The sequence below is a fragment of the Macaca nemestrina genome, chromosome 20, assembly GCF_043159975.1.
Source record: "Macaca nemestrina isolate mMacNem1 chromosome 20, mMacNem.hap1, whole genome shotgun sequence".
Taxonomy (NCBI): domain Eukaryota; kingdom Metazoa; phylum Chordata; class Mammalia; order Primates; family Cercopithecidae; genus Macaca; species Macaca nemestrina.
In genome coordinates, this window is record NC_092144.1 from 45,066,051 (window position 1) to 45,088,351 (window position 22,301).

At 60.2% G+C, this 22,301-nt stretch overlaps 1 protein-coding gene across 4 annotated transcripts; it reads left to right on the forward strand.

Annotated features, from left to right (window-relative positions):
- Positions 1–810: 810 nt before the first annotated feature.
- LOC105495504 (lysine methyltransferase 2B) lies at positions 811–22,299 on the forward strand. 4 transcript variants are annotated; one of them, XM_011765152.2, is made up of 37 exons: positions 811–1,190; positions 2,277–2,349; positions 2,589–4,612; positions 5,154–5,267; positions 5,370–5,520; positions 5,798–6,077; positions 6,250–6,305; positions 6,535–6,810; positions 7,435–7,529; positions 7,787–7,885; positions 8,018–8,131; positions 8,250–8,396; positions 8,494–8,589; positions 9,011–9,128; positions 9,908–10,021; positions 10,190–10,374; positions 10,450–10,539; positions 10,627–10,731; positions 10,844–10,917; positions 11,519–11,634; positions 11,730–11,821; positions 11,903–12,040; positions 12,713–12,871; positions 13,103–13,223; positions 13,299–13,377; positions 13,468–13,628; positions 14,671–14,898; positions 14,978–16,271; positions 16,360–16,449; positions 16,526–16,635; positions 19,754–19,891; positions 19,976–20,050; positions 20,150–20,327; positions 21,057–21,164; positions 21,280–21,363; positions 21,483–21,612; positions 21,703–22,299. In XM_011765152.2, the coding sequence occupies exons 1-37, from the start codon at positions 828–830 to the stop codon at positions 21,976–21,978; spliced, it is 8,151 nt and encodes a 2,716-aa protein (XP_011763454.2). In that variant the 5' UTR covers positions 811–827; the 3' UTR covers positions 21,979–22,299. The 4 variants fall into 4 exon arrangements, with proteins under 4 accessions (XP_011763454.2, XP_011763453.2, XP_011763456.2 ...); XM_011765151.2 differs by having other exon boundaries at positions 813–1,190; positions 5,127–5,267; XM_011765154.3 differs by having other exon boundaries at positions 813–1,190; positions 2,655–4,612; positions 5,127–5,267.
- Positions 22,300–22,301: the final 2 nt, after the last annotated feature.

Sequence of the window (22,301 nt, forward strand, 5' to 3'; positions counted from 1 at the left end):
GGTGTCCGGGCACACCTCGCGGCATGCCGGTCCTAGGCTGGTAGGGGCTGTGCGACCGCAAGTCACTCGCCCCTTCCACTGCAATCCACGGCGCGCGGAGTCTGATCTGGGAGCGCTCGGCCCGAGCGAGAGAGGAACGTGTGCTCCGACCCTGCTTTCGGCCACCCGCCTCCTCTCCGGGAGCACACAGACCCCGAGACCGCGGCCTCTCCGGCGTCTTCCCTCCAGGCCGTGCCGAACCGCCGCCGGATCGCGCCCGGAACGGAGACTGACTATGCCTTCCACCGCTCCTTCTCCAGCCCACGCCTCCTGCAACCGCGAACTGCATTTCCCAGGGCCTCGGGGTCCCGGGGCCCGAGCCCGCGGCACCCTGGGAGTGGTAGTCCACGCGGGCCGCCGGCCTCGCCAAGAACAATGGGAGGAGCCTGGGGCTAGGACCACACCTCCCGGAGACCCGGCAACCCGCTTTCCGGGTCCTGGCCGGGAACCCAGCAGTCCCAGCCCTCGCGCCTTGGCTGCCGGCGGAAGAAGCGAGGCGTCCAGACTACATTTCCCGGAGGCCCCCGCGGCTCGCCCCTCTGCGGCCGCAACACGGGGTCTGTGCTCCCCAGGCGCGGTCCGAGGGCGCCGGCCGGCCGCGGACTCCCTCTCCCGTGGTGCCCTGCGCGTGGCCGGCCCGGCCCCCGGCCTCCGGCGGCCCCGCGGCGGCGCTGGTTGTTGTCGTGCGCCGGTGCCGCCCCGCCCCGCCCCCGCTTTCTCCCCTCCCCCCGGCCCTGCGCACGGGCCGCCCCTCCCCCCGCCTCCCCGGCCCCTCTCACGGTGCCAAGATGGCGGCGGCGGCGGGCGGCGGCAGTTGCCCCGGGCCTGGCTCCGCGCGGGGCCGCTTCCCGGGCCGGCCGCGGGGCGCCGGCGGGGTCGGGGGCCGCGGCGGACGGGGCAACGGGGCCGAAAGAGTGCGGGTAGCTCTGCGGCGCGGCGGTGGCGCGACGGGGCCGGGCGGAGCCGAGCCCGGGGAGGACACGGCCCTGCTCCGTTTGCTGGGGCTCCGCCGGGGCCTGCGCCGGCTCCGCCGCCTGTGGGCCGGCCCGCGGGTCCAGCGGGGCCGGGGCCGGGGTCGGGGCCGGGGCTGGGGTCCGAGTCGGGGCTGCGTGCCGGAGGAGGAGAGCAGTGACGGGGAATCCGACGAGGAGGTGAGGCGGTCGGAGGCGTCCCCGGCGCCGGGTGGGGCGGAGGCCGGGGCTTCCAGGGGTCTGGGTTGTCCCGGGGGTGGCGTGGGCAGGCCGGGTCCTCAGGGTTCCTTCGGAGAGACGGGGCACGGAGGGAGGGAGGCTGCATGCAGCTTCCGGGGGAAAGGGCCTCTGGAAGTGGGTAGAGGAGCCCAGGCTGCAGCCGGGCACTCGCGCCCGATGTCGGTCCCGCTGAAGTGTCCTGGGCCGATCCTTTTCGGCAGCTGGCAGAGCTAGGGCGGTGGAGGTTTGGGCGAGGAGGCAGTGGGGACTGCATGCCCAGCCAGTCTTGGTTGACAGCGGCAGCGTGGCCTTGGCAGACAGGTTGGAGCTGTCTGGGCTCTTACCTGTGGGCCGCCCTGCCGGGCCTCGCAACCTTCTGGTTTCTCCAGGGCCCCAGTTCCTCTTGGCATCTCAGGTGGAATGGTGGAGGGTTTCCTCTTGGGGCTCGGGCTGAACAGGAGTGGGATGAAGGCCGGGACTGGGCACCCTGGCAGGTCAGAGCTCAGCTCAGGATTTCTCCCCCAGCCTTTCAGAACAGGCAGGAAGGTGTGGGTTGCTACTCTGGACGCTTAATAACCACCTGAGGGCTTGCAGTGGAGCCTGTACGAAAGCCATCTGATGCCCTCCCTGCCCCTCCACTTGCGGGCCCCTGTTCCCAACTTAATTCAGAAAGAAATTGTGGCCCGAGAGGGTGTCAGTGGAGGTCCCACTTTGGTCTCAGTTGGACTCTGAGGGAATCTGAGTATGGGGCCTGCTGCCTTCCCTGAGGAGACCCTGTCGTCGTCTCTCCTGAGCCAGTGAACCATGGCTTTGGTTGTGCTGCTGTGGTCCAGCACTGGGGATCGGGGTTCAGAATACCTGGCGCCTCTATTCCTGGGGAAAGACCCTCTCTTGCACTCCCCGTGACCTTTGAGTCTTTTTTGTTCTTTTTAAATAGGCAGGGGTATGTTAAGTGGGAACTGGGGATATTCCTCGATGCCTCAGGTGGAACGAGGGCTTTGGCACTGACTGCTGTTTCTCCCCTCCACCCCTGGTCCCCTAAATCAGGAGTTTCAGGGTTTTCATTCAGATGAAGATGTGGCCCCCAGTTCCCTGCGCTCTGCGCTCCGATCCCAGCGAGGTGAGTGACGGGGGAACTCCACCTCTGTAGCGTCACAGGAATTTATCGCCCTTCGTGTCAGCTCTTCCCTGTTCAACTAGTCTCTGTCAGTTGCCGAGTGTGTTCTGTGTTCAGAGTCCAAGCTAGTCTGGGCAGCGGGGGAAACACACAAGCAAGACTTAGTCCCTGCCCTCCTGGAGCGCTTTCCTCTGTCTGCAGGGCCGGCTTGATCCATCTCCCCACACCTATTCTCCTTTTAGGTCGAGCGCCCCGAGGTCGGGGTCGCAAGCATAAGACGACCCCCCTTCCTCCTCCTCGCCTAGCAGATGTGGCTCCTACCCCCTCAAAGACCCCTGCCCGGAAACGGGGTGAGGAAGGCACAGAACGGATGGTACAGGCACTGACTGAACTTCTCCGGCGAGCCCAGGCACCCCCAGCACCCCGGAGCCGGGCGTGTGAGCCCTCCACCCCCCGGCGGTCTCGGGGACGGCCCCCAGGACGGCCAGCAGGCCCCTGCAGGAGGAAGCAGCAAGCAGTAGTGGTGGCAGAAGCAGCTGTGACAATCCCCAAACCTGAGCCCCCACCTCCTGTGGTTCCAGTGAAACACCAAACTGGCAGCTGGAAGTGTAAGGAGGGACCCGGCCCAGGACCTGGGACCCCCAAGCGTGGAGGACAGTCAAGCCGCGGAGGCCGTGGAGGCAGGGGCCGAGGCCGAGGTGGTGGGCTTCCTTTTGTGATCAAGTTTGTTTCAAGGGCCAAAAGAGTAAAGATGGGACAATTGTCCTTGGGACTCGAATCAGGTCAGGGTCAAGGTCAACATGAGGAAACTTGGCAGGATGCCCCCCAAAGAAGAGTTGGATCTGGACAGGGAGGGAGCCCTTGCTGGAAAAAGCAGGAACAGAAGCTGGATGACGAGGGAGAAGAGAAGAAAGAAGAAGAAGAAAAAGACAAGGAGGAGGGAGAAGAGAAGGAAGAAAGAGCTGTAGCTGAGGAGACGATGCCAGCCGTGGAAAAGGAAGAGACAAAGCTGCCACCACCGCCTCTGACTCCTCCAGCCCCTTCACCTCCTCCGCCCCTCCCACCCCCTTCAACATCTCCTCCACCCCCACTCTGCCCTCCACCACCACCCCCCGTGTCCCCACCACCTCTACCATCCCCTCCACCGCCTCCTGCCCAAGAGGAGCAGGAAGAGTCACCTCCTCCTGTGGTCCCAGCTACGTGCTCCAGGAAGAGGGGCCGGCCTCCCCTGACTCCCAGCCAGCGGGCGGAGCGGGAAGCTGCTCGGGCAGGGCCAGAGGGTACCTCTCCTCCCACTCCAACCCCCAGCACCACCACGGGAGGCCCTCCGGAAGACAGTCCCACCGTGGCCCCCAAAAGCACCACCTTCCTGAAGAATATCCGGCAGTTTATTATGCCTGTGGTGAGTGCCCGCTCCTCCCGTGTCATCAAGACACCCCGGCGATTTATGGATGAAGACCCCCCCAGGCCCCCAAAGGTGGAGGTCTCACCTGTCCTGCGACCTCCCATCACCACCTCCCCACTTATTCCCCAGGAACCAGCACCAGTCCACTCTCCACCACGTGCCCCAACTCCTCCATCTACCCCAGTCCCACTCCCTGAGAAGAGACGGTCCATCCTAAGGGAACCCACATTTCGCTGGACCTCACTGACCCGGGAGCTGCCCCCTCCTCCCCCAGCCCCTCCACCTCCCCCGGCCCCCTCCCCACCCCCTGCTCCAGCCACCTCCTCCCGGAGGCCCCTACTCCTTCGGGCCCCTCAGTTTACCCCAAGCGAAGCCCACCTGAAGATCTACGAATCGGTGCTTACTCCTCCTCCTCTTGGGGCTCCTGAAGCCCCTGAGCCAGAGCCTCCTCCTGCCGATGACTCTCCAGCTGAGCCTGAGCCTCGGGCAGTGGGCCGCACCAACCACCTCAGCCTGCCTCGATTCGCCCCTGTGGTCGCCACTCCTGTTAAGGCCGAGGTGTCCCCTCATGGGGCTCCAGCTCTGAGCAACGGGCCACAGACACAGGCTCAGCTACTGCAGCCCCTGCAGGCCTTGCAAACCCAGCTCCTGCCCCAGGCGCTACCGCCACCACAGCCACAGCTGCAGCCACCGCCGTCACCACAGCAGATGCCTCCCCTGGAAAAAGCCCGGATTGCGGGCCTGGGTTCCTTGCCGCTGTCTGGGGTAGAGGAGAAGATGTTCAGCCTCCTCAAGAGAGCCAAAGTGCAGCTATTCAAGATCGACCAGCAGCAGCAGCAGAAGGTGGCAGCTTCCATGCCGGTGAGCACGGTACCCGGGCCAGCGGCACACCCAGCCATCCAGTCTCCATTCTCTGCAGTCCCTTAACCTCCCGCCTCCCTGGACACTTTCCAGCATTGCAGGGAACCCTCAGAATCTGACTTTCTGTGATCCCCCACCATCCTTTGTTCCTCCCCAGCCCCGGCCCTTCCCCATGCTAGTTCCCTGTCCCTGTCTTTCTTTTTTTTGGGATGGAGTGTCTCTTTGTCGCCCAGGCTGGAGTGCAGTGGCATGATCTTGGCTCGCTATAGCCTTCGCTTCTGGGTTCAAGAGATTCTCCTGCCTCAGCCTCCCGAGTAATTGGGACTACAGGTGCCCGCCACCACACCTGGCTAATTTTTGTATGTTGAGTGGAGACAGGGTTTCACCACTTTGGCCAGGCTGGTCTCGAACTCCTGACCTCATGATCTGCCCGCCTCGGCCTCCCAAAGTGCTGGGATTACAGGCATCAGCCACCACACCCAGCCCCCTGTCCTTATCTTTTTTCACTGTCCAGCCCCTGACCCTGTTTATTCCCTGCCAGCCAAGCCCTGGGGGGCCGATGGAGGAGGTGGCCGGGGCTCTCAAGCAGGTCTCCGACAGAGGCCCTGTCCGGCCCGAAGATGAGTCGGTGGAAGCTAAGAGAGAGCGGCCCTCGGTATGCATCGGGAGGAGGGCCCTGAAGAAGACTGGCGGGAGGAGTGGGACTGTGGGAGTGCAAGCAGCAGCTGCCCACCCACACTGCGATTTCTCCCCCCAGGGTCCTGAGTCACCTGTGCAAGGTCCCCGCATCAAACACGTCTGCCGTCATGCTGCTGTGGCTCTGGGTCAGGCCCGGGCCATGGTGCCCGAAGATGTCCCTCGCCTCAGTGCCCTCCCTCTCCGGGATCGGCAGGACCTCGCCACAGAGGGTAGGTGGGGAGACTGGACAGCCATGTCAGGTTTGGGGATGACCCCACACTTGGGTGACATGCACCAAGAGCCTAGGAGAGAGGGAGCCAAGTCAGGTGCTTGGGGATTAGGTGGCAAGCGGGCTTGAGTACTACGTCCTAGAGCAACTTCGTTTGGGGGCACCAGGAACCTGGCGCTGTGAGAAAGCCAGAGCCAGATTGTCGGAAAGCAGGGAAGTGAGGTATAAGGCCTGGTGGCTTTGTGGCTCCATCCCCTCCTCCCTGCCTGCTACAATAGATACATCATCGGCGTCTGAGACTGAGAGTGTCCCGTCACGGTCCCGGCGGGGAAAGGTGGAGACGGCAGGCCCTGGGGGAGACTCAGAGCCCGCAGGGTCTGGAGGGACCCTGGCCCACACACCCCGGCGCTCACTGCCCTCCCATCACGGCAAGAAGATGCGAATGGCTCGATGTGGACACTGTCGGGGCTGCCTACGTGTGCAGGACTGTGGGTCCTGTGTCAACTGCCTAGACAAGCCCAAGTTTGGGGGCCCCAACACCAAGAAGCAGTGCTGTGTGTGAGTAGCTGGGGCGTGGCCTCGCTCCCGTGGGTGTCGGTCCTGTAGGCTTCCTGCCTCGCTCCTCTTCTGCCTGGCCAGAGCAGTGGGGTTGGCATTCTTGTGGAGAGCTTCCTCTCTTCCCCCAGACCACCAGTCCCCTACCCTGGTGACGTGCTGCTCCCCTCCCCAGATACCGGAAGTGTGACAAAATAGAGGCTCGGAAGATGGAACGACTGGCTAAAAAAGGTGACGAGCTTTAAGGAGCATTTCTTCTCAAAACCGTGTTAGAGTTTGTGCTGTGGAGGGAGCTGTGTTTGTTTGCTCTCCTTCCTTGCAGCTCACCCTCTCTGTCTTCTCCGTTGTGTGCTTTCATAGCTCCCGCGTTCATTCCCTGCCCTGCTTCTTTCTGGCTTCTCTCCCAGTGTCCCGTGTCCCTGGCTGAGCTCAAATCCTACTAAGTCCCCTGTTCCCGCAGGCCGGACGATAGTGAAGACGCTGTTGCCCTGGGATTCCGATGAATCTCCTGAGGCCTCCCCTGGTCCTCCAGGCCCACGCCGGGGGGCGGGAGCTGGGGGGCCCCGGGAGGAGGTGGTGGCCCCCCCAGGGCCCGAGGAGCAGGACTCCCTCCTGCAGCGCAAGTCAGCCCGGCGCTGCGTCAAACAGCGACCCTCCTATGATATCTTCGAGGATTCGGATGACTCGGAGCCCGGGGGCCCCCCTGCTCCTCGGCGTCGGACCCCCCGAGAAAATGGTGCGAACTGCTTAATGCTTTCTCTGTTGATCCTTTACTTAGTCTTGTGTCTTTTGTGTAGGAGGGACAAGGCACCCAGACCCAGGGCTCTGTCAGTCTGATAGAGAAGGTGGCTGAGGGCAGGGGAGGAGGCAGTTTTTAGGTGGATGTACAGAACTGGCCTATGAGCTGCTCAGTGAGCCTAATGAGTGACACTTAAGGGTCATCCTAGGCCTGGTGCAGTGGCTCATACTTGTAATCCCAGCACTTTTGGGAGGCCGAAGTGGGAGGATCACTTGAGCCCAGGAGTTCAAGACCAGGGCAACACAGTGGGACCCCATCTCTATAAAAGCAAAAGTTAGTTGTATGTGGTGGCACGCATCTGTGGTCTCAGCTACTCAGGAGGCTGAGGCAGGAGGATCGTCTGAGCCTGGGAGTTCAAGGCTGCGGTGGGCTATGGGTCACGCCACTGCATTCCAGTCTGGGCAACAGAGCGAGACCCTGCCTCACAAAAACAAGAAAGAGTCGTCCTGGCAGGTCTTGGTTAGTTAAAGAAGGCCCGGGGAATCCAGGTAACATTTGGGGTTGTAGAAGAAGAGGGGCGTGGAAGGGGAGGGACCTCACTGCTCATTGTGTCCTGACTAGAGCTGCCACTGCCAGAACCTGAGGAGCAGAGCCGGCCCCGCAAACCCACCCTGCAGCCTGTGTTGCAGCTCAAGGCCCGAAGGCGCCTGGACAAGGTCAGCACGGCCCGCTCCGAGAGCCCCTTCCCTCCAGGAGCTACCTGGCAAGTCAGAGTGACAGACACACCTGAGTGTCGTGGTGTGTCCACACGAGAGGACAGGCCCTGAGGGATGAGGCGGGCCTTGCCTGTCTGGAGAGCAGAGGGGTCTGGATCAGGGTCTGGGTCCAGTAGGCTGGGGGAAGGGCGGTGAGGAGAGGAGTCTGCATCTCGGCCAGGCTGGCAGCTCTGAACTCCCCCACCTTCCCTCCCCAGGATGCTTTGGCCCCTGGCCCCTTTGCTGCTTTTCCCAATGGCTGGACTGGAAAGCAGAAGTCTCCTGATGGTGTGCACCGCGTCCGTGTGGATTTTAAGGTATGGCGTTGAGTGGGGTGAGTGACAGAGCCTTTGGTTGGAAGAACCTTGATGACTGTGTCATTGAGAAGTCAGGTGGGTCTGCCTTGTATGCCTGGCTGCCCTCTGATCCTGCGTCCTCTCTTCCCCCAGGAGGATTGTGATTTAGAGAACGTGTGGCTGATGGGGGGCCTGAGTGTGCTCACCTCTGTGCCAGGGGGCCCCCCGATGGTGTGCTTGCTGTGTGCCAGCAAAGGACTCCACGAGGTTAGATCTCCACCTTTCTTCACAGACCCCCAGATCTCTGTCGGTCCTCACAGCCTGATTCCTTGGGCCCTCTGGCCTCATGCTATGCCCATCATTCACTCCCTGACCCTGTCCCCAGCTGGTGTTCTGCCAAGTCTGCTGTGACCCTTTCCACCCGTTCTGCCTGGAGGAGGCCGAGCGGCCCCTGCCCCAGCATCACGACACCTGGTGCTGCCGTCGCTGCAAGTTCTGCCACGTCTGTGGACGCAAAGGCCGCGGATCCAAGGTTTGGGCCCAGGGGCCAGCTGGGGTGCGTGGAGGCCTGAAGGTGAGGGCATCGCTGTGCCAGCAGGTTTCGCCATCTCTGTCTCCACATTCAACAGCACCTCCTGGAGTGCGAGCGCTGCCGCCATGCTTACCACCCGGCCTGTCTGGGGCCCAGCTATCCAACCCGGGCCACGCGCAAACGGCGCCACTGGGTGAGAGATGATGTTCACCCCTTAGCTTTGTGTCTAATAAATATCACCACCACCCCCAAAGTTGCTCTAGGCTGAGGCTCTCAGGAAGAGCAGGGGTTGGGGATCCTCTTAATATTTTGATTAGTAACATTTTCTCTTTAAAAATTTCACATAGGTCAGATTTATATTCAGAATTTGTGTGGAGTGGTTTTAGGAGCTTATGAATCTCACGTTCCATGGGCTCAGAATCCCCTGCTCTAGCCTGATGTCCACTCCTGCCCTCCTCCTGTTCCTCCTCAGTGTCTGTCCTGTGTGTCTTCTCCTCTTACCTATCCCTCCTTGCCTGCTTCCTGCATATCCCCAACTCCTCCTCTCCCGTCTCCCGCTCATGTAGCTCCAGCCCAGTGTCTGGCTTTCCCCTAACATCGCCCTGCTCCCCCAGATCTGTTCAGCCTGTGTGCGCTGTAAGAGCTGTGGGGCAACTCCAGGCAAGAACTGGGACGTCGAGTGGTCTGGAGATTACAGCCTCTGCCCCAGGTGCACCCAGCTATATGAGAAAGGTGGGGACCGGGCAGGGGAACTGGACACTGGGGGCCACAGGGGAATGGCCAGGCTCCTCTACAGGCTTTAGCACAGACCCTCTTTTCTCATGGCTTTCCACCTTCTAGCTATGGGACTATCGCTTCAACTCAGGGAACTCTTCCACAGGAGTCCATCCAGTATGTAAAACAGGGACACATAGCCCCTCTGAGGGTGGTGGGAGTGGAAGGCCTGGGACCCCACTATCTTGGTGTCTGAGGTACTTCCTGGAACCTCACGTCTCCACTGAGCAGTTTGGAAGCCTTATTCAGGCAGTACATCTGCAAGGCCCTGTGTTCTGCAGAGTCTGAAAAGAGGTCTCATCCTAAGGCCGAGCACAGTGGCTTGGAAGGCCAAGGCAGGTGGATCACCTGAGGTCAGGAGTTCGAGATCGGCCTGGCCAATGTGGTGAAACCCCATCTGTACTAAAAATACAAAAATTAGCCAGGCATGATGGTGGTTACCTGTAATCTCAGCTACTCGGGAGGCTGAGGCAGGAGAATTTCTTGAATCTGGGAGGCGGAGGTTGCAGTGAGCCAAGATCTCGCCACTGCATTCCAGCCTGGGTGACAGAGCAAGACTCTGTCTCAAAAAAAACAAAAAACAAAAAAAAACTCATCCTCAAGCAGCTTTTAGGGACTGGTAGGGACTCAAAGCAGGGGCATAACAGAGACAGCTAAGGTACAGCTAATCCCTGAGCAGAGATGCTCAGGGCTGAGTGGGAACCCCATCACCTCTGACTCCTCTTCTTTTCCTCCAGGAAACTACTGTCCGATCTGCACACGCTGCTATGAAGACAACGACTACGAGAGCAAGATGATGCAGTGCGCACAGTGTGATCACTGGGTACATGCCAAGTGCGAGGGGCTCTCAGGTGAGTCAGTGGAGCACCTGGGCTGCAGCCTCAACCCTGTGGGGACCCCTACCCCCACCACAGGCCCCAAGAGGACAGGGGGGCTAAGGATCCTTGCTGGCCTAGAGGCTGCTGGGAGCCCTCACATTCTCTGAAACCACTTTTCCCTTTCCCACTCGGCTGTCCTAGATGAAGACTACGAGATCCTTTCAGGACTGCCAGACTCGGTGCTCTACACCTGCGGACCGTGTGCTGGGGCAGCACAGCCCCGCTGGCGAGAGGCCCTGAGCGGGGCCCTCCAGGGGGGCCTGCGCCAGGTGCTCCAGGGCCTGCTGAGCTCCAAGGTGGCGGGCCCACTGCTGCTCTGCACCCAGGTCTGGAGGGCCCTGGAGGCAGGATGGGGTGGGGCCAGGCCCACCCCCAGCCCTGCTAACTTCCCCGCTTTGCAGTGTGGGCCGGATGGGAAGCAGCTACACCCAGGACCCTGCGGCCTGCAAGCTGTGAGTCAGCGCTTCGAGGATGGCCACTACAAGTCTGTGGTGAGTGGGACACCAGAAGGAGCAGATGGGTGCCAGGAGGCTGGGGTTGCGCAGAGGTGACTCAGTCTCTGACAAACCCCCTTACAGCACAGCTTTATGGAGGACATGGTGGGCATCCTCATGCGGCACTCAGAGGAGGGAGAGACCCCAGAGCGCCGGGCTGGAGGCCAGATGAAGGGGCTCCTGCTGAAGGTGAGCTCTTCCGGGGACGCCTGTGGGGTGGGGGAGTGGGCCCTTCAGACCCTGCCCCTGCCAGCTCTCCTGGGGAAGCCGGCTCTTCTCATCCTGTTAACCCACTCTCCAGCTGCTAGAATCTGCGTTCGGCTGGTTCGACGCCCACGACCCCAAGTACTGGCGACGGAGTACCCGGCTGCCAAAGTGAGCAAGGCGGAGTAGCAGGAGGGAAGCCGGGAAGTTAGGGCAAGGCCAGGGCATGCAGGGGCCACGCTGGGCTAAGAAGAGATGAGCAGAGGTAGGGTCTGGAGCGGAGCTGGAGAGGAGGGTGGTGGAACCCGGGTGAGATTCCCTGGTGGTGCTAGACTAGCAAAGCTTTGTTTCTGCTTTGTGCAGGGCAATGCTGGGGACAAAGCAGTGAGTGAGTCAAATTGGGCTCTGCTTAAAGAGCTCACTGTGGGGCCGGGCAGGCACTGCAGACCCAGATGGTCAGGGCAGTGATGGAGAATACCAGGGGGCAGTGGGGACCCAGAGGTGGTACCTTCTGGAGCCGAGGTGTCAGGGAAGCCTTCCTGAAAGAGATGACATTGGAGCAGAGCTGGGGAGAAAGTATTCCAGGCGTGAGGAGCAGCATTCCATATGTCCAAGGTGCCACAAGAGGGCCTGGCTTATTTGGTGAACTGAGGGAAGTTCCACGTGGAGAGGGAGCAGTGGGTGTCATGGCAAGTTGAGGCTGGTTTGTGGATGGGCCCCCATTCAGCCGCTCTTGTTGGGCGCATCAGCTGCTAACCCTGTCTGTCCACAGCGGAGTCCTTCCCAACGCGGTGTTGCCCCCATCCCTGGATCATGTCTATGCGCAGTGGAGACAGCAGGAACCAGAGACCCCAGAATCAGGGCAGCCTCCAGGGGATCCCTCAGCAGGTACTGGGAAGTGGGGGTCCAGAAGCCAGGGCCCGGTGTTGGTGGCCTGGCTCCAGGTCCTGATTCTTAGACCTCCCTTCACGTTTCCTCTCTAGCATTCCAGGGCAAGGATCCGGCTGCCTTCTCACACCTGGAGGACCCCCGTCAGTGTGCACTCTGTCTCAAATACGGGGATGCAGACTCCAAGGTGAGGGCTGCTCTGTGACACACCAGGTTGTGGGGCCTGGTCCCTGGCGCCCCACATCATGCTACTCCTCTTCTGCCCCAGGAGGCGGGGCGGCTCCTGTACATCGGGCAGAATGAGTGGACACACGTCAACTGTGCTATCTGGTCGGCAGAAGTCTTCGAGGAGAACGACGGTTCGCTCAAGAATGTGCATGCTGCTGTGGCCCGAGGGAGGCAGATGGTGAGGGCGCGGGCCCAGAGAGGTGGGCAGCCCTCTGGCTCTTGGGGAGGCCTCCTCTGGTGCAGACAGCTGTTACTTCACATTCCCTACCTGGCATCCTTTCACTGCCAGGCTGAGGTCTCGGTTGCCCTGGGACGTTGGTGCTGATGGCAGCTTTTTCTTATGTGGGCCCTCTGGCCATAATCTGGGCCTGAAGCCTGGGAGTCTAAAAGTGAGAAGAGTGCCCATTGATTGAACCTGGGCTGCATGCTTTCCATGCTGGGTGGCGTTGAGCTCTCACTACATCCCCGTGAGGTTAGAATTCCCCCACTCCTCAGAGTGGTGCCTGGGCCAGGTACAGAGAGACCTCAAGCGCTCTTGGGCAATGGGGTGGTAGAGATTCCCACTGCAGGGGTATCTGTGAGGATGAGAATAACACAACCTCTACCTGAAAACAGTGTGACAAAGATGGTCAGTGCCATCAGCAAGCATTAGCTGTTGTCATTCTCGCTTCAAAGAACCAGAGAGAGTTTGGTGTGCACCTGGGCGTGGATGCAGCTGGGGAGAGGCTGCGCCTGGGGAGAGCCTGTGCCGTGCCAGGCTAGACAGGGACCCGTGCAGACTCAGTGGCAGTGGTGCCTGGCGCCTGTCCCCAGCCCTGGCTTCTCCCCTGAGCCGCCCTCCCCTACGCAGCGCTGCGAGCTCTGCCTGAAGCCTGGTGCCACGGTGGGCTGCTGCCTGTCCTCCTGCCTCAGCAACTTCCACTTCATGTGTGCCCGGGCCAGCTACTGCATCTTCCAGGACGACAAGAAAGTCTTCTGTCAGAAACACACTGATCTCCTAGATGGCAAGGTGGGCCAGAACTGTGGGGCACACAGCTCCTTCCCCACCTATCTTCCTGTTCACTTAGGGACCCCTGTGGCCCCCAGGCCTGGCCTTATTGCCTCTCAGTGTCTCCTGATCTGTTTTCCCAGAGGCCTTTAGGCCAAGCCCCTGACTACTCAGACTTCACCTATCAAGTTATCCCTGGTATCCACCTCCCCTACCAATTCAGCCACCTCACTTTGCCACCCCCTCTTCCAGGAAATCGTGAACCCCGATGGTTTTGATGTTCTCCGCCGAGTCTATGTGGACTTCGAGGGCATCAACTTCAAGCGGAAGTTCTTGACAGGGCTTGAACCTGACGCCATCAATGTGCTCATTGGTAAGCTGCCTATTCTCTGCCCTGTCCTCCTGCCCTGGCCTGCCTGCCTTTCCTGACCTCCACTTTGCACCACAGGCTCCATCCGCATTGACTCCCTGGGTACTCTGTCTGATCTCTCGGACTGCGAGGGACGGCTCTTCCCCATTGGCTACCAGTGAGCGGTCGGGGTGATCCGTGGGGCCAGGGGACTCCATAGCTGGATCTCATTGCCCAAGCATCCTAACCATCTTGTCCCACACGCCAGGTGCTCCCGTCTGTACTGGAGCACGGTGGATGCTCGGAGGCGCTGCTGGTATCGGTGCCGAATTCTGGAGTATCGGCCGTGGGGGCCTCGGGAAGAGCCAGCTCACCTGGAGGCTGCAGAGGAGAACCAGACCATTGTGCACAGCCCCGCCCCTTCCTCAGGTGTGGCATTGGCTCTGTCTTCTTCCTGAATGCCGTTCTCCCTAAACAAACCTACAGATCTCTGTTCCCTGCTCCCTTTTGTAAACTCTAGGAGGTTTGCTCTTGCTTCAGTTGCTGTAACGTAACGGCAGCTCGCTTACTGCCATGCCTTGCGTGCCAGGGGCTGTGCCCGGCTTTTCATGGGAAGTGAGGTGGGGAGAGCAGCACGCTGTCTGCTTGAGTCGGGTGCTGGCTCTTGGGCGACTGCAGGGAGCAGAGCGCTTATAGCTCCCTAACTTGGGGCTCGTGCTCATGTAATGCTCCCCAGTGTTGCCATACTACACCTCAAAGGGGACAGTGGCTAAACACAGTAACGTGGTGGGGGAGGTGGAATTGGACCTGGATCTGCTCAGCTCCCAAACCAGCCCCCTTCCAGCCATGCTGGCGGTGGGATGTAGCTGAGAGCTGGATGGCACAGGGCAAAGAATGGGCTTGGAAATGGGGAAGAGTTTGTTGTGGGCAGAGCAGGAGGCGGAAGAGATTTGGATGGTAGAAAGGGCTTAATTCCAGTTTGGAGCATGACAAGAAGTGGACAGAGGAGGAGGGTACACCCATCCCGTCTGGAAACGAGGGCGTGTTGGGTGGAGGAGGGAATCAGTTTGCAGAGGTTGGGTGGAGCCAGGTAATGGAGAACCTCCGGGCCAGGGCGGGCGGGGGCCTCTGATGTGGCGGCGGGGATGCACCAGGCAGGTAACAAAGGGGTAGGACTGGCCATGCTGGAGAGAGAGCATATCTCCATGGCATGCAAAGCCTGCAGCAGAGAGGAGATGGCAAGGAACGAGTAGGGAGAGGCCCTGAAGGGTCCCTGGCCCAGGTGTGTGCGGGTTTTGCGGACTCCACGTTGGGCTTGGCCTGGGTGATCGCTGGAAACTGGGGCCTGTTGTGACTGGGTCAGGGTCGGGGACTTGGGAGGTACAGTGGCTCAGGAAGAGGGCAGGAGGGCATGTGGGCAGGCTTTGGCGCAGAGCCCCTACCACCCCAATGCCGTTTCTCGCCTCTTCAGAGCCCCCAGGTGGTGAGGACCCCCCACTGGACACAGATGTCCTTGTCCCTGGAGCTCCTGAGCGCCACTCGCCCATTCAGAACCTGGACCCCCCACTGCGGCCAGATTCAGGCAGCGCCCCTCCTCCAGCCCCCCGTTCCTTCTCGGGGGCTCGAATCAAAGTGCCCAACTACTCGCCGTCCCGGAGGCCCTTGGGGGGTGTCTCCTTTGGCCCCCTGCCCTCCCCTGGTGAGCACTGGGCATGTGGGGGTTGGGGTTGGAGCTGGGGAGGTGGGAGCTGCTGGTAACACCGACCCTCCCCCCACAGGAAGTCCATCTTCGCTGACCCACCACATCCCCACAGTGGGAGACCCGGACTTCCCAGCTCCCCCCAGACGCTCCCGTCGTCCCAGCCCTTTGGCCCCCCGGCCGCCTCCATCACGGCGGGCCTCCCCTCCTCTCAAAACCTCCCCTCAGCTCAGGGTGCCCCCTCCTACCTCAGTCGTCACAGCCCTCACACCTACCTCAGGGGAGCTGGCTCCCCCTGGCCCGGCCCCATCTCCACCACCCCCTGAAGACCTGGGCCCAGACTTCGAGGACATGGAGGTGGTGTCAGGACTGAGTGCTGCTGACCTGGACTTCGCGGCCAGCCTGCTGGGGACTGAGCCCTTCCAGGAAGAGATTGTAGCCGCTGGGGCCATGGGGAGCAGCCACGGGGGCCCAGGGGACAGCTCCGAGGAGGAAGCCAGCCCCACCTCCCGCTACATCCACTTCCCTGTGACTGTGGTGTCCGCCCCCGGCCTGGCCCCCAGCGCCCCCCCTGGAGCCCCCCGCATTGAACAGCTGGACGGCGTGGACGACGGCACTGACAGTGAGGCCGAGGCGGTGCAGCAGCCTCGGGGCCAGGGCACTCCTCCTTCAGGGCCAGGAGTAGGCCGGGCAGGGGTCCTCGGGGCTGCAGGGGACAGGGCCCGGCCTCCTGAGGACCTGCCATCAGAAATTGTGGATTTTGTGTTGAAGAACCTAGGGGGGCCTGGGGAGGGAGGTGCTGGCCCTAGAGAGGAGTCGCTCCCCCCGGCGCCTCCCCTGGCTAATGGCAGCCAGCCCCCCCAGGGTCTGCCTGCCAGTCCAGCTGACCCCACCCGCACATTTGCCTGGCTCCCAGGGGCCCCGGGGGTCCGGGTGTTAAGCCTTGGCCCTGCCCCTGAGCCCCCCAAACCTGCCACATCCAAAATCATCCTTGTCAACAAGCTGGGGCAAGTATTTGTGAAGATGGCTGGGGAGGGTGAACCTGTCCCACCCCCAGTGAAGCAGCCACCGTTGCCCCCCACCATTTCCCCAACAGCTCCCACCTCCTGGACTCTGCCCCCAGGCCCCCTCCTCGGCGTGCTGCCCGTGGTCGGGGTGGTCCGCCCTGCCCCGCCCCCACCGCCCCCTCCCCTGACGCTGGTGCTGAGCAGTGGGCCAGCCAGCCCGCCCCGCCAGGCCATCCGCGTCAAGAGGGTGTCCACTTTCTCTGGCCGGTCCCCGCCAGCACCTCCCCCATACAAAGCCCCGCGGCTGGATGAAGATGGAGAGGCCTCGGAGGACATCCCCCAGGTTCTGGGGCTTGGCAGTGGCGGGTGAGTGTGGGTGCTGAGGCTGGCAGAGCAGGCAAGGGGGCGGATGGGTGGGAGATACGGCTCATCCTTCTCGGGCTCGCCCTCCCAGGTTTAGCCGTGTGAGGATGAAAACCCCCACAGTGCGCGGGGTCCTTGACCTGGATCGGCCTGGGGAGCCCGCTGGGGAAGAAAGTCCTGGGTGAGTGACCAGGCCTCTCTCCCTGGAGGGTCTGGGACCTCTGTCCTTCCCCTTCCTGACAGGTCTCTTCTCGCAGGCTCCTCCAGGAACGGTCCCCTTTGCTGCCACTTCCGGAAGGTGGTCCTCCCCAAGTCACCGATGCTCCCCCAGACCTGCTGCTTGAGTCCCAGTGGCACCACTATTCAGGTAGGGACCGGCCTTGCCCTCTCTCTCGCTCCTTGCCTGTGCTTGGCTCAGCTGGGTGACTCACAGATGCAGAATCAGTCGGCTTTGAAAACCAGTATCTACTCCTGGGGGCCAAGCCTGAGCCTCAGTGCTAGAGTTAGAGATGACCTTGGGGAGTCTCTGGCCTTGTGGGAGAAACAGACATGGACATGATATTTCAGCTCTGTGGGATCCTCTTAAAGGTCTTTGTCCAGCATGCCCAAGAGCCCAGGGGAGGGCTTCAGAGCCTAGCCTGTCAAGGGCTGAGAGTTAGCTTCGTAGAGTAGCCAAAGGTGAAGTTCTAGGATCATCCAGAGAGAATGCAACCCACCTAGCACCCAGATGATGGTCAGGGACAGGGAAGATCAGAAGACTGGTGTCCCAGAGGCCTGGGGAAAGGAGTCATCACATCTCAGCTGCCACAGAGACTGCCAGGCCTGTGGAGTCTAGGGTTGGTGTCCAGTGAGAGCAGGTGGCACAGGGTGGGATGTTGTGTCAGAGTCCAGAATTGAGACCGTGGTTGAGGAAGGCAAAACAGCCCAGGCACCTGGCCAGAGTTCAGCTAAGGATGGTGAGTGGGAGGTGGGCCAGTAGCGTGGAGGTGCTTGGTGTGAGGGCTGAGACAATGGAGGCATGGATGGCGGGGAATGGCAGGCTGGGATGGAAAAGCCAGTGGGAAGAGGCCTGGTGGCCGGTTTTGAACTGGTGACCTCTGAGGTAAAGGAGAGGAGGGGAAGCAGGTGTTTATGCAGAAACTGTAATAGGTAGAGGTGGAGATCCCTGGAGAAGGCGTGGCTGGTAGACTGCTTGAAGCTGGGGGGAGTTTTCTGTTGGTCCTTTAGGGCAGTGGTGGGGGGAATGGCTGCGGCCAGGTAAGCTGGTGGTCAAGCAGCCTGAGGCTGGGATTTTGTGGTGGCCCAATCCTGTCCAGATGTTTGGATTTTCTCGTGACACAGAGCTCAGTTGCTGAGCGGGAAGCAGAGTGACGTGGATTGAGACTGCTTAACTCAGAGGCTGCTTATGTCTCGAAGATGACATGAGAATATGGCAGTGGCCTTGGGAGGTCCCTGTCCTCAGGGACCAGACCACATTTTGGTGCAGGACACAGACACGTTAGCAAGGGCAGGTTAGAGTGGGCACTGAGAAAGCGAGCAGTGAGAGCACCTGCCAGGGTCCTGTGGTCAGTCCTGCCGTGTTCGGGAAACAGTGGAGGTGAGGGTTGGGGGACACGGGGAAGAAGTTGTCAGAGGTAGACTCTGGGGCACTGAGGCCTGGAAAGGACGGGAGTCACACGGCAGGAGTGTTGCTTTAGAGTCTCCCTTGGGGCAGGGGAGGTGGGGCAGGGTGGCCTGGAGAGGTGACATCGGGAGAGTGTGGCCATGTGGGTTTTGCCTCTCCTAAAGCCTGTTCCACTCAAGCTTTTGTGCCCCCAACTCCCAGTGGTCAGTCCCCAGCCCACATCTGCTTGAGCAGCAGCAGCGTTTTGTGCAGCGGATCCCTCCCGCCTTGAAGCATTGTCTTCCCTGGCTTCCAAGGCTGCTCCTGCTCTCACCTCTGGTCCTGCCTCCTTGCCCACGGCTGTCAGTCAAGATGTGTGCGGGGGCCCTGGCCTTGACTTCTCTGTATGCTCACTCCCAGGGGCTCCCTTCCAGCTTGGTGGCTGTACTGTCTGTGTTCTGATTGTCTCCACATTGCTCTCTCCAGCCTAGACCCTGTCCCTGAACTGTGGCCTCCTCCATCCCGTCCTGCTGCCTGCCCACCATCTCCACCAGCAGGTTGCAGGGGGAGGTTTCTTTTTTTTTTTTTTTTTTTTTTTTTGAGACGGAGTCTCGCTCTGCCGCCCAGGCTGGAGTGCAGTGGCCGGATCTCAGCTCACTGCAAGCTCCGCCTCCCGGGTTCACGCCATTCTCCTGCCTCAGCCTCCCGAGTAGCTGGGATTACAGGCGCCCGCCACCTCGCCCGGCTAGTTTTTTGTATTTTTTAGTAGAGACGGGGTTTCACCGTGTCAGCCAGGATGGTCTCGATCTCCTGACCTTGTGATCCGCCCGTCTCGGCCTCCCAAAGTGCTGGGATTACAGGCTTGAGCCACCGCGCCCGGCCTACAGGGGGAGGTTTCTAAGAGACCTCTCAAAGTCAGCCTGTCCCAAACTGAGCCCTCCACCTGCACGCCAAACCCATTCTTCTTTCACCTTCGCTATCAGTCCATGGCAGTTTTATCCTTCCAGGTGTTCAGGCCCAGCGTTGTCCTGACCCCCAACCCGCTGCTTCACATCCACATCTACTACGTCAGCATGTCCCATCTGCCCTGTTTAATCTGTTAACCCTCGAGAAATCCACTAAATAGCTCATAACATACAGTGTACTTGGTTCTGTGCATGTGAGCCTATATAATAATATATTTGTAGCTGGGCGCAGTGGCTTACGCCTATAATCCCAGCACTTTGGGAGGCCAAGGCAGGTAGATCACCTGAGGTCAGCCTGGCCAACATGGTGAAACCCTGTCTATACTAAAAATACAAAAATTAGCCAGGTGTGGTGGTGGGCGCCTGTAATCTTAGCTACTCAGGAGGCTGAGGCATGAGAATTGCTTGAATCTGAGAGGCAGAGGTTGCAGTGAGCCGAGATCGCGCCATTGCATTCTAGCCTGGGCGACAGAACGAGACTGTCTCAAAAAATGATAATTATATATTTGTAATAGTTACAGAAATTTGCTGCATCTAAAAAAAGACGTGCAAAATATAATTCTCTGGTATTTTAAATTTTGTGTGAGAAACAGAATGATGACAGGTAGATGGGATGTATGGGACACTGGGTTTGAGTGAGCCCTAGGCGTGTCCTGCCAAAAGGCCCCAAGCCTCCGTGGAACGCTCTTGTACCTGAGAAGTCCTGCAGAAGAGGAGCCGCAGGCTCCTTAGGGGAAGAAATGTTCATTCTGCAGCGCACACTGGGTAATTGGAGCAGAAGGAGGGCCATTAGACCCTAGTATCTGTGTCTGCGCCTAGGGGTGGAGAGAGTGGTGTCTGCTGGGAGCACAGCGGGGCTCAGGGGCTTTTGAGTCCAGGAAAGGTGATCTTCACTCCAGCCTGCTTCTTGGGACCAGGTGAGGCTTCAAGCTCTGAGGAAGAGCCTCCATCCCCAGATGATAAAGAGAACCAGGCCCCGAAACGGACCGGCCCACATCTGCGCTTCGAGATCAGCAGTGAGGATGGGTTCAGTGTGGAGGCAGAGAGCTTGGAGGGTGAGTTTGAGGGGTGCAGTGGCAGGAGGGAGAGTGTCCATAAAACACCATCCTGACTCAGCCCTGGCTCTGCTGTCTCCCCAGGGGCGTGGAGAACTCTGATCGAGAAAGTGCAAGAGGCCCGAGGGCATGCCCGACTCAGACATCTCTCCTTTAGTGGTAAGGAGTGGGCCCCGCAGGGGGCTGGGGACTGGATGTCTCCCTGAGGGCACCATGGGCCCTCCACATGACAGGTATGTCCTCAACATCTCCTCTCAGGAATGAGTGGGGCGAGACTCCTGGGCATCCACCACGATGCTGTCATCTTCCTGGCCGAGCAGCTTCCTGGAGCCCAGCGTTGCCAGCACTATAAGTTCCGTTACCACCAGCAGGGAGAGGGCCAGGAGGAGCCGCCCCTGAATCCCCATGGGGCTGCTCGGGCAGAGGTCTATCTCCGGTGAGAGGTCTAGGGTGTGATGCCTGGGTCAGGATGCTCCTATGAGAGCTCTTGAGGGTGGGACTTAACTGTGTAGTTATATATTTATATACTGTATATATACTATATATTTATATATATATGTGGAGGTTGGAAACTGAGGCCTGGGGAGGAGACACTAGGTCACTTCAAGAGTTATTTCTAGGCCGGGCGCGGTGGCTCAAGCCTGTAATCCCAGCACTTTGGGAGGCCGAGGCGGGCGGATCACAAGGTCAGGAGATCGAGACCACAGTGAAACCCCGTCTCTACTAAAAATACAAAAAATTAGCCGGGCGCAGTGGCGGGCGCCTGTAGTCCCAGCTACTCAGGAGGCTGAGGCAGGAGAATGGCGGGAACCCGGGAGGCGGAGCTTGCAGTGAACCGAGATCGCGCCACTGCACTCCAGCCTGGGCAACAGCGTGAGACTCCGTCTCAAAAAAAAAAAAAAAAAAAAAAAAAAGAGTTATTTCTAGAGTTGGCCATGCTCAGTGGCTCACGCCTGTAATCCCACCACTTTGGGAGGCTGAGGCAGGAGGATCGCATGAGCCCAGGGTTCGAGACCAGCGTGGGCAACATGGCAAAACCGCATCTGTAAAATAAAAATTTAAAGAAGAGTTATTTCTAGAGCTGACATAAGAATGAACCCCACCCATTTCCCTGTTAGCCCTGTCTTCAATAGTATATTCCTCCTTCCCCTGCTCCCACCTGCAGGAAGTGCACCTTTGACATGTTCAACTTCCTGGCCTCCCAGCACCGGGTGCTCCCTGAGGGGGCCACCTGTGACGAGGAAGAGGATGAGGTGCAGCTCAGGTCAACCAGGTATGGAGTGTGAGCTGGGGGGCAGGTGGTGGTCTGGAAGGGTCTTAGAGAGTGAGCACGGGTGAGAGAGGTCTTTCTGAGCACCAGCCTGGGTGACCCTGCTGTCCCTCACCAGACGTGCCACCAGCCTGGAGCTGCCCATGGCCATGCGCTTTCGTCACCTTAAGAAGACGTCCAAAGAAGCTGTGGGTGTCTACAGGTGAGTGGGGTTGGGGGGGAGGATGCCCCTTGGGTGGACGGACAGGTGCACTGGGTAGGGGGTACTGCCTGGTTTCTGTCCCCCTGCCCCCTGAGTTCCCTGTTTGTCCTGCCCTGCAGATCAGCCATCCACGGGCGAGGCCTGTTCTGTAAGCGCAACATCGATGCAGGGGAGATGGTCATCGAGTACTCCGGCATCGTCATCCGCTCCGTGCTGACTGACAAGCGGGAGAAGTTCTACGATGGGAAGGTGGGCTCCCAGTGGCCGTGGGAAGACAGTGGGTGAAGCGAGCCTGTCCACAGGGACAGAGCACCTGATCTTCCCACCTCATCCCTGCAGGGCATCGGGTGCTATATGTTCCGCATGGATGACTTTGATGTAGTGGACGCCACGATGCATGGCAATGCCGCCCGCTTCATCAACCACTCTTGTGAGCCCAACTGCTTCTCTCGGGTCATCCACGTGGAGGGCCAGAAACACATTGTCATCTTCGCCCTGCGCCGCATCCTGCGTGGTGAGGAGCTCACCTACGACTACAAGTTCCCCATTGAGGATGCCAGCAACAAGCTGCCCTGCAACTGTGGCGCCAAGCGCTGCCGTCGGTTCCTTAACTGAGGCCGTGGTTGCCCACCACGACCCCTCACACCTCCTGCTGCCGTCGCTGCCATCTTGCCCCTAGCCTGGGGGCCCCCCAGCCCCTCCCAGAGCATCTCACCCCCATCCTCATGTTCAGGGTGGATGTGGGCATGCAGGCGACAAGGGCCCTGCCTCCACCCCTCCAGCCCACCCAGCAATCGCCCCCTTTCTGCCCTGGGGGCCCAGGATGTAGATATTGTACAAAGGTTTCTAAATCCCTTCTTTTCTATGCACTTTTTTATTTAAGAGGTGGGGTCCCAGGTGGGAACCCCCCCACAATAAAGTCTGTCAATGTTTGGAGA

Excerpts from the sequence above, each read along its gene's own strand:
- LOC105495504 (XM_011765151.2), top strand. The coding sequence starts at position 828 with ATGGCGGCGGCGGCGGGCGGCGGCAGTTGCCCCGGGCCTGGCTCCGCG. Across the intron at positions 13,378-13,467 it reads CTCTTCCCCATTGGCTACCA|GTGCTCCCGTCTGTACTGGA; the intron begins GTGAGCGGTCGG and ends CCCACACGCCAG. Across the intron at positions 20,328-21,056 it reads CGGGCAGAGGTCTATCTCCG|GAAGTGCACCTTTGACATGT; the intron begins GTGAGAGGTCTA and ends TCCCACCTGCAG.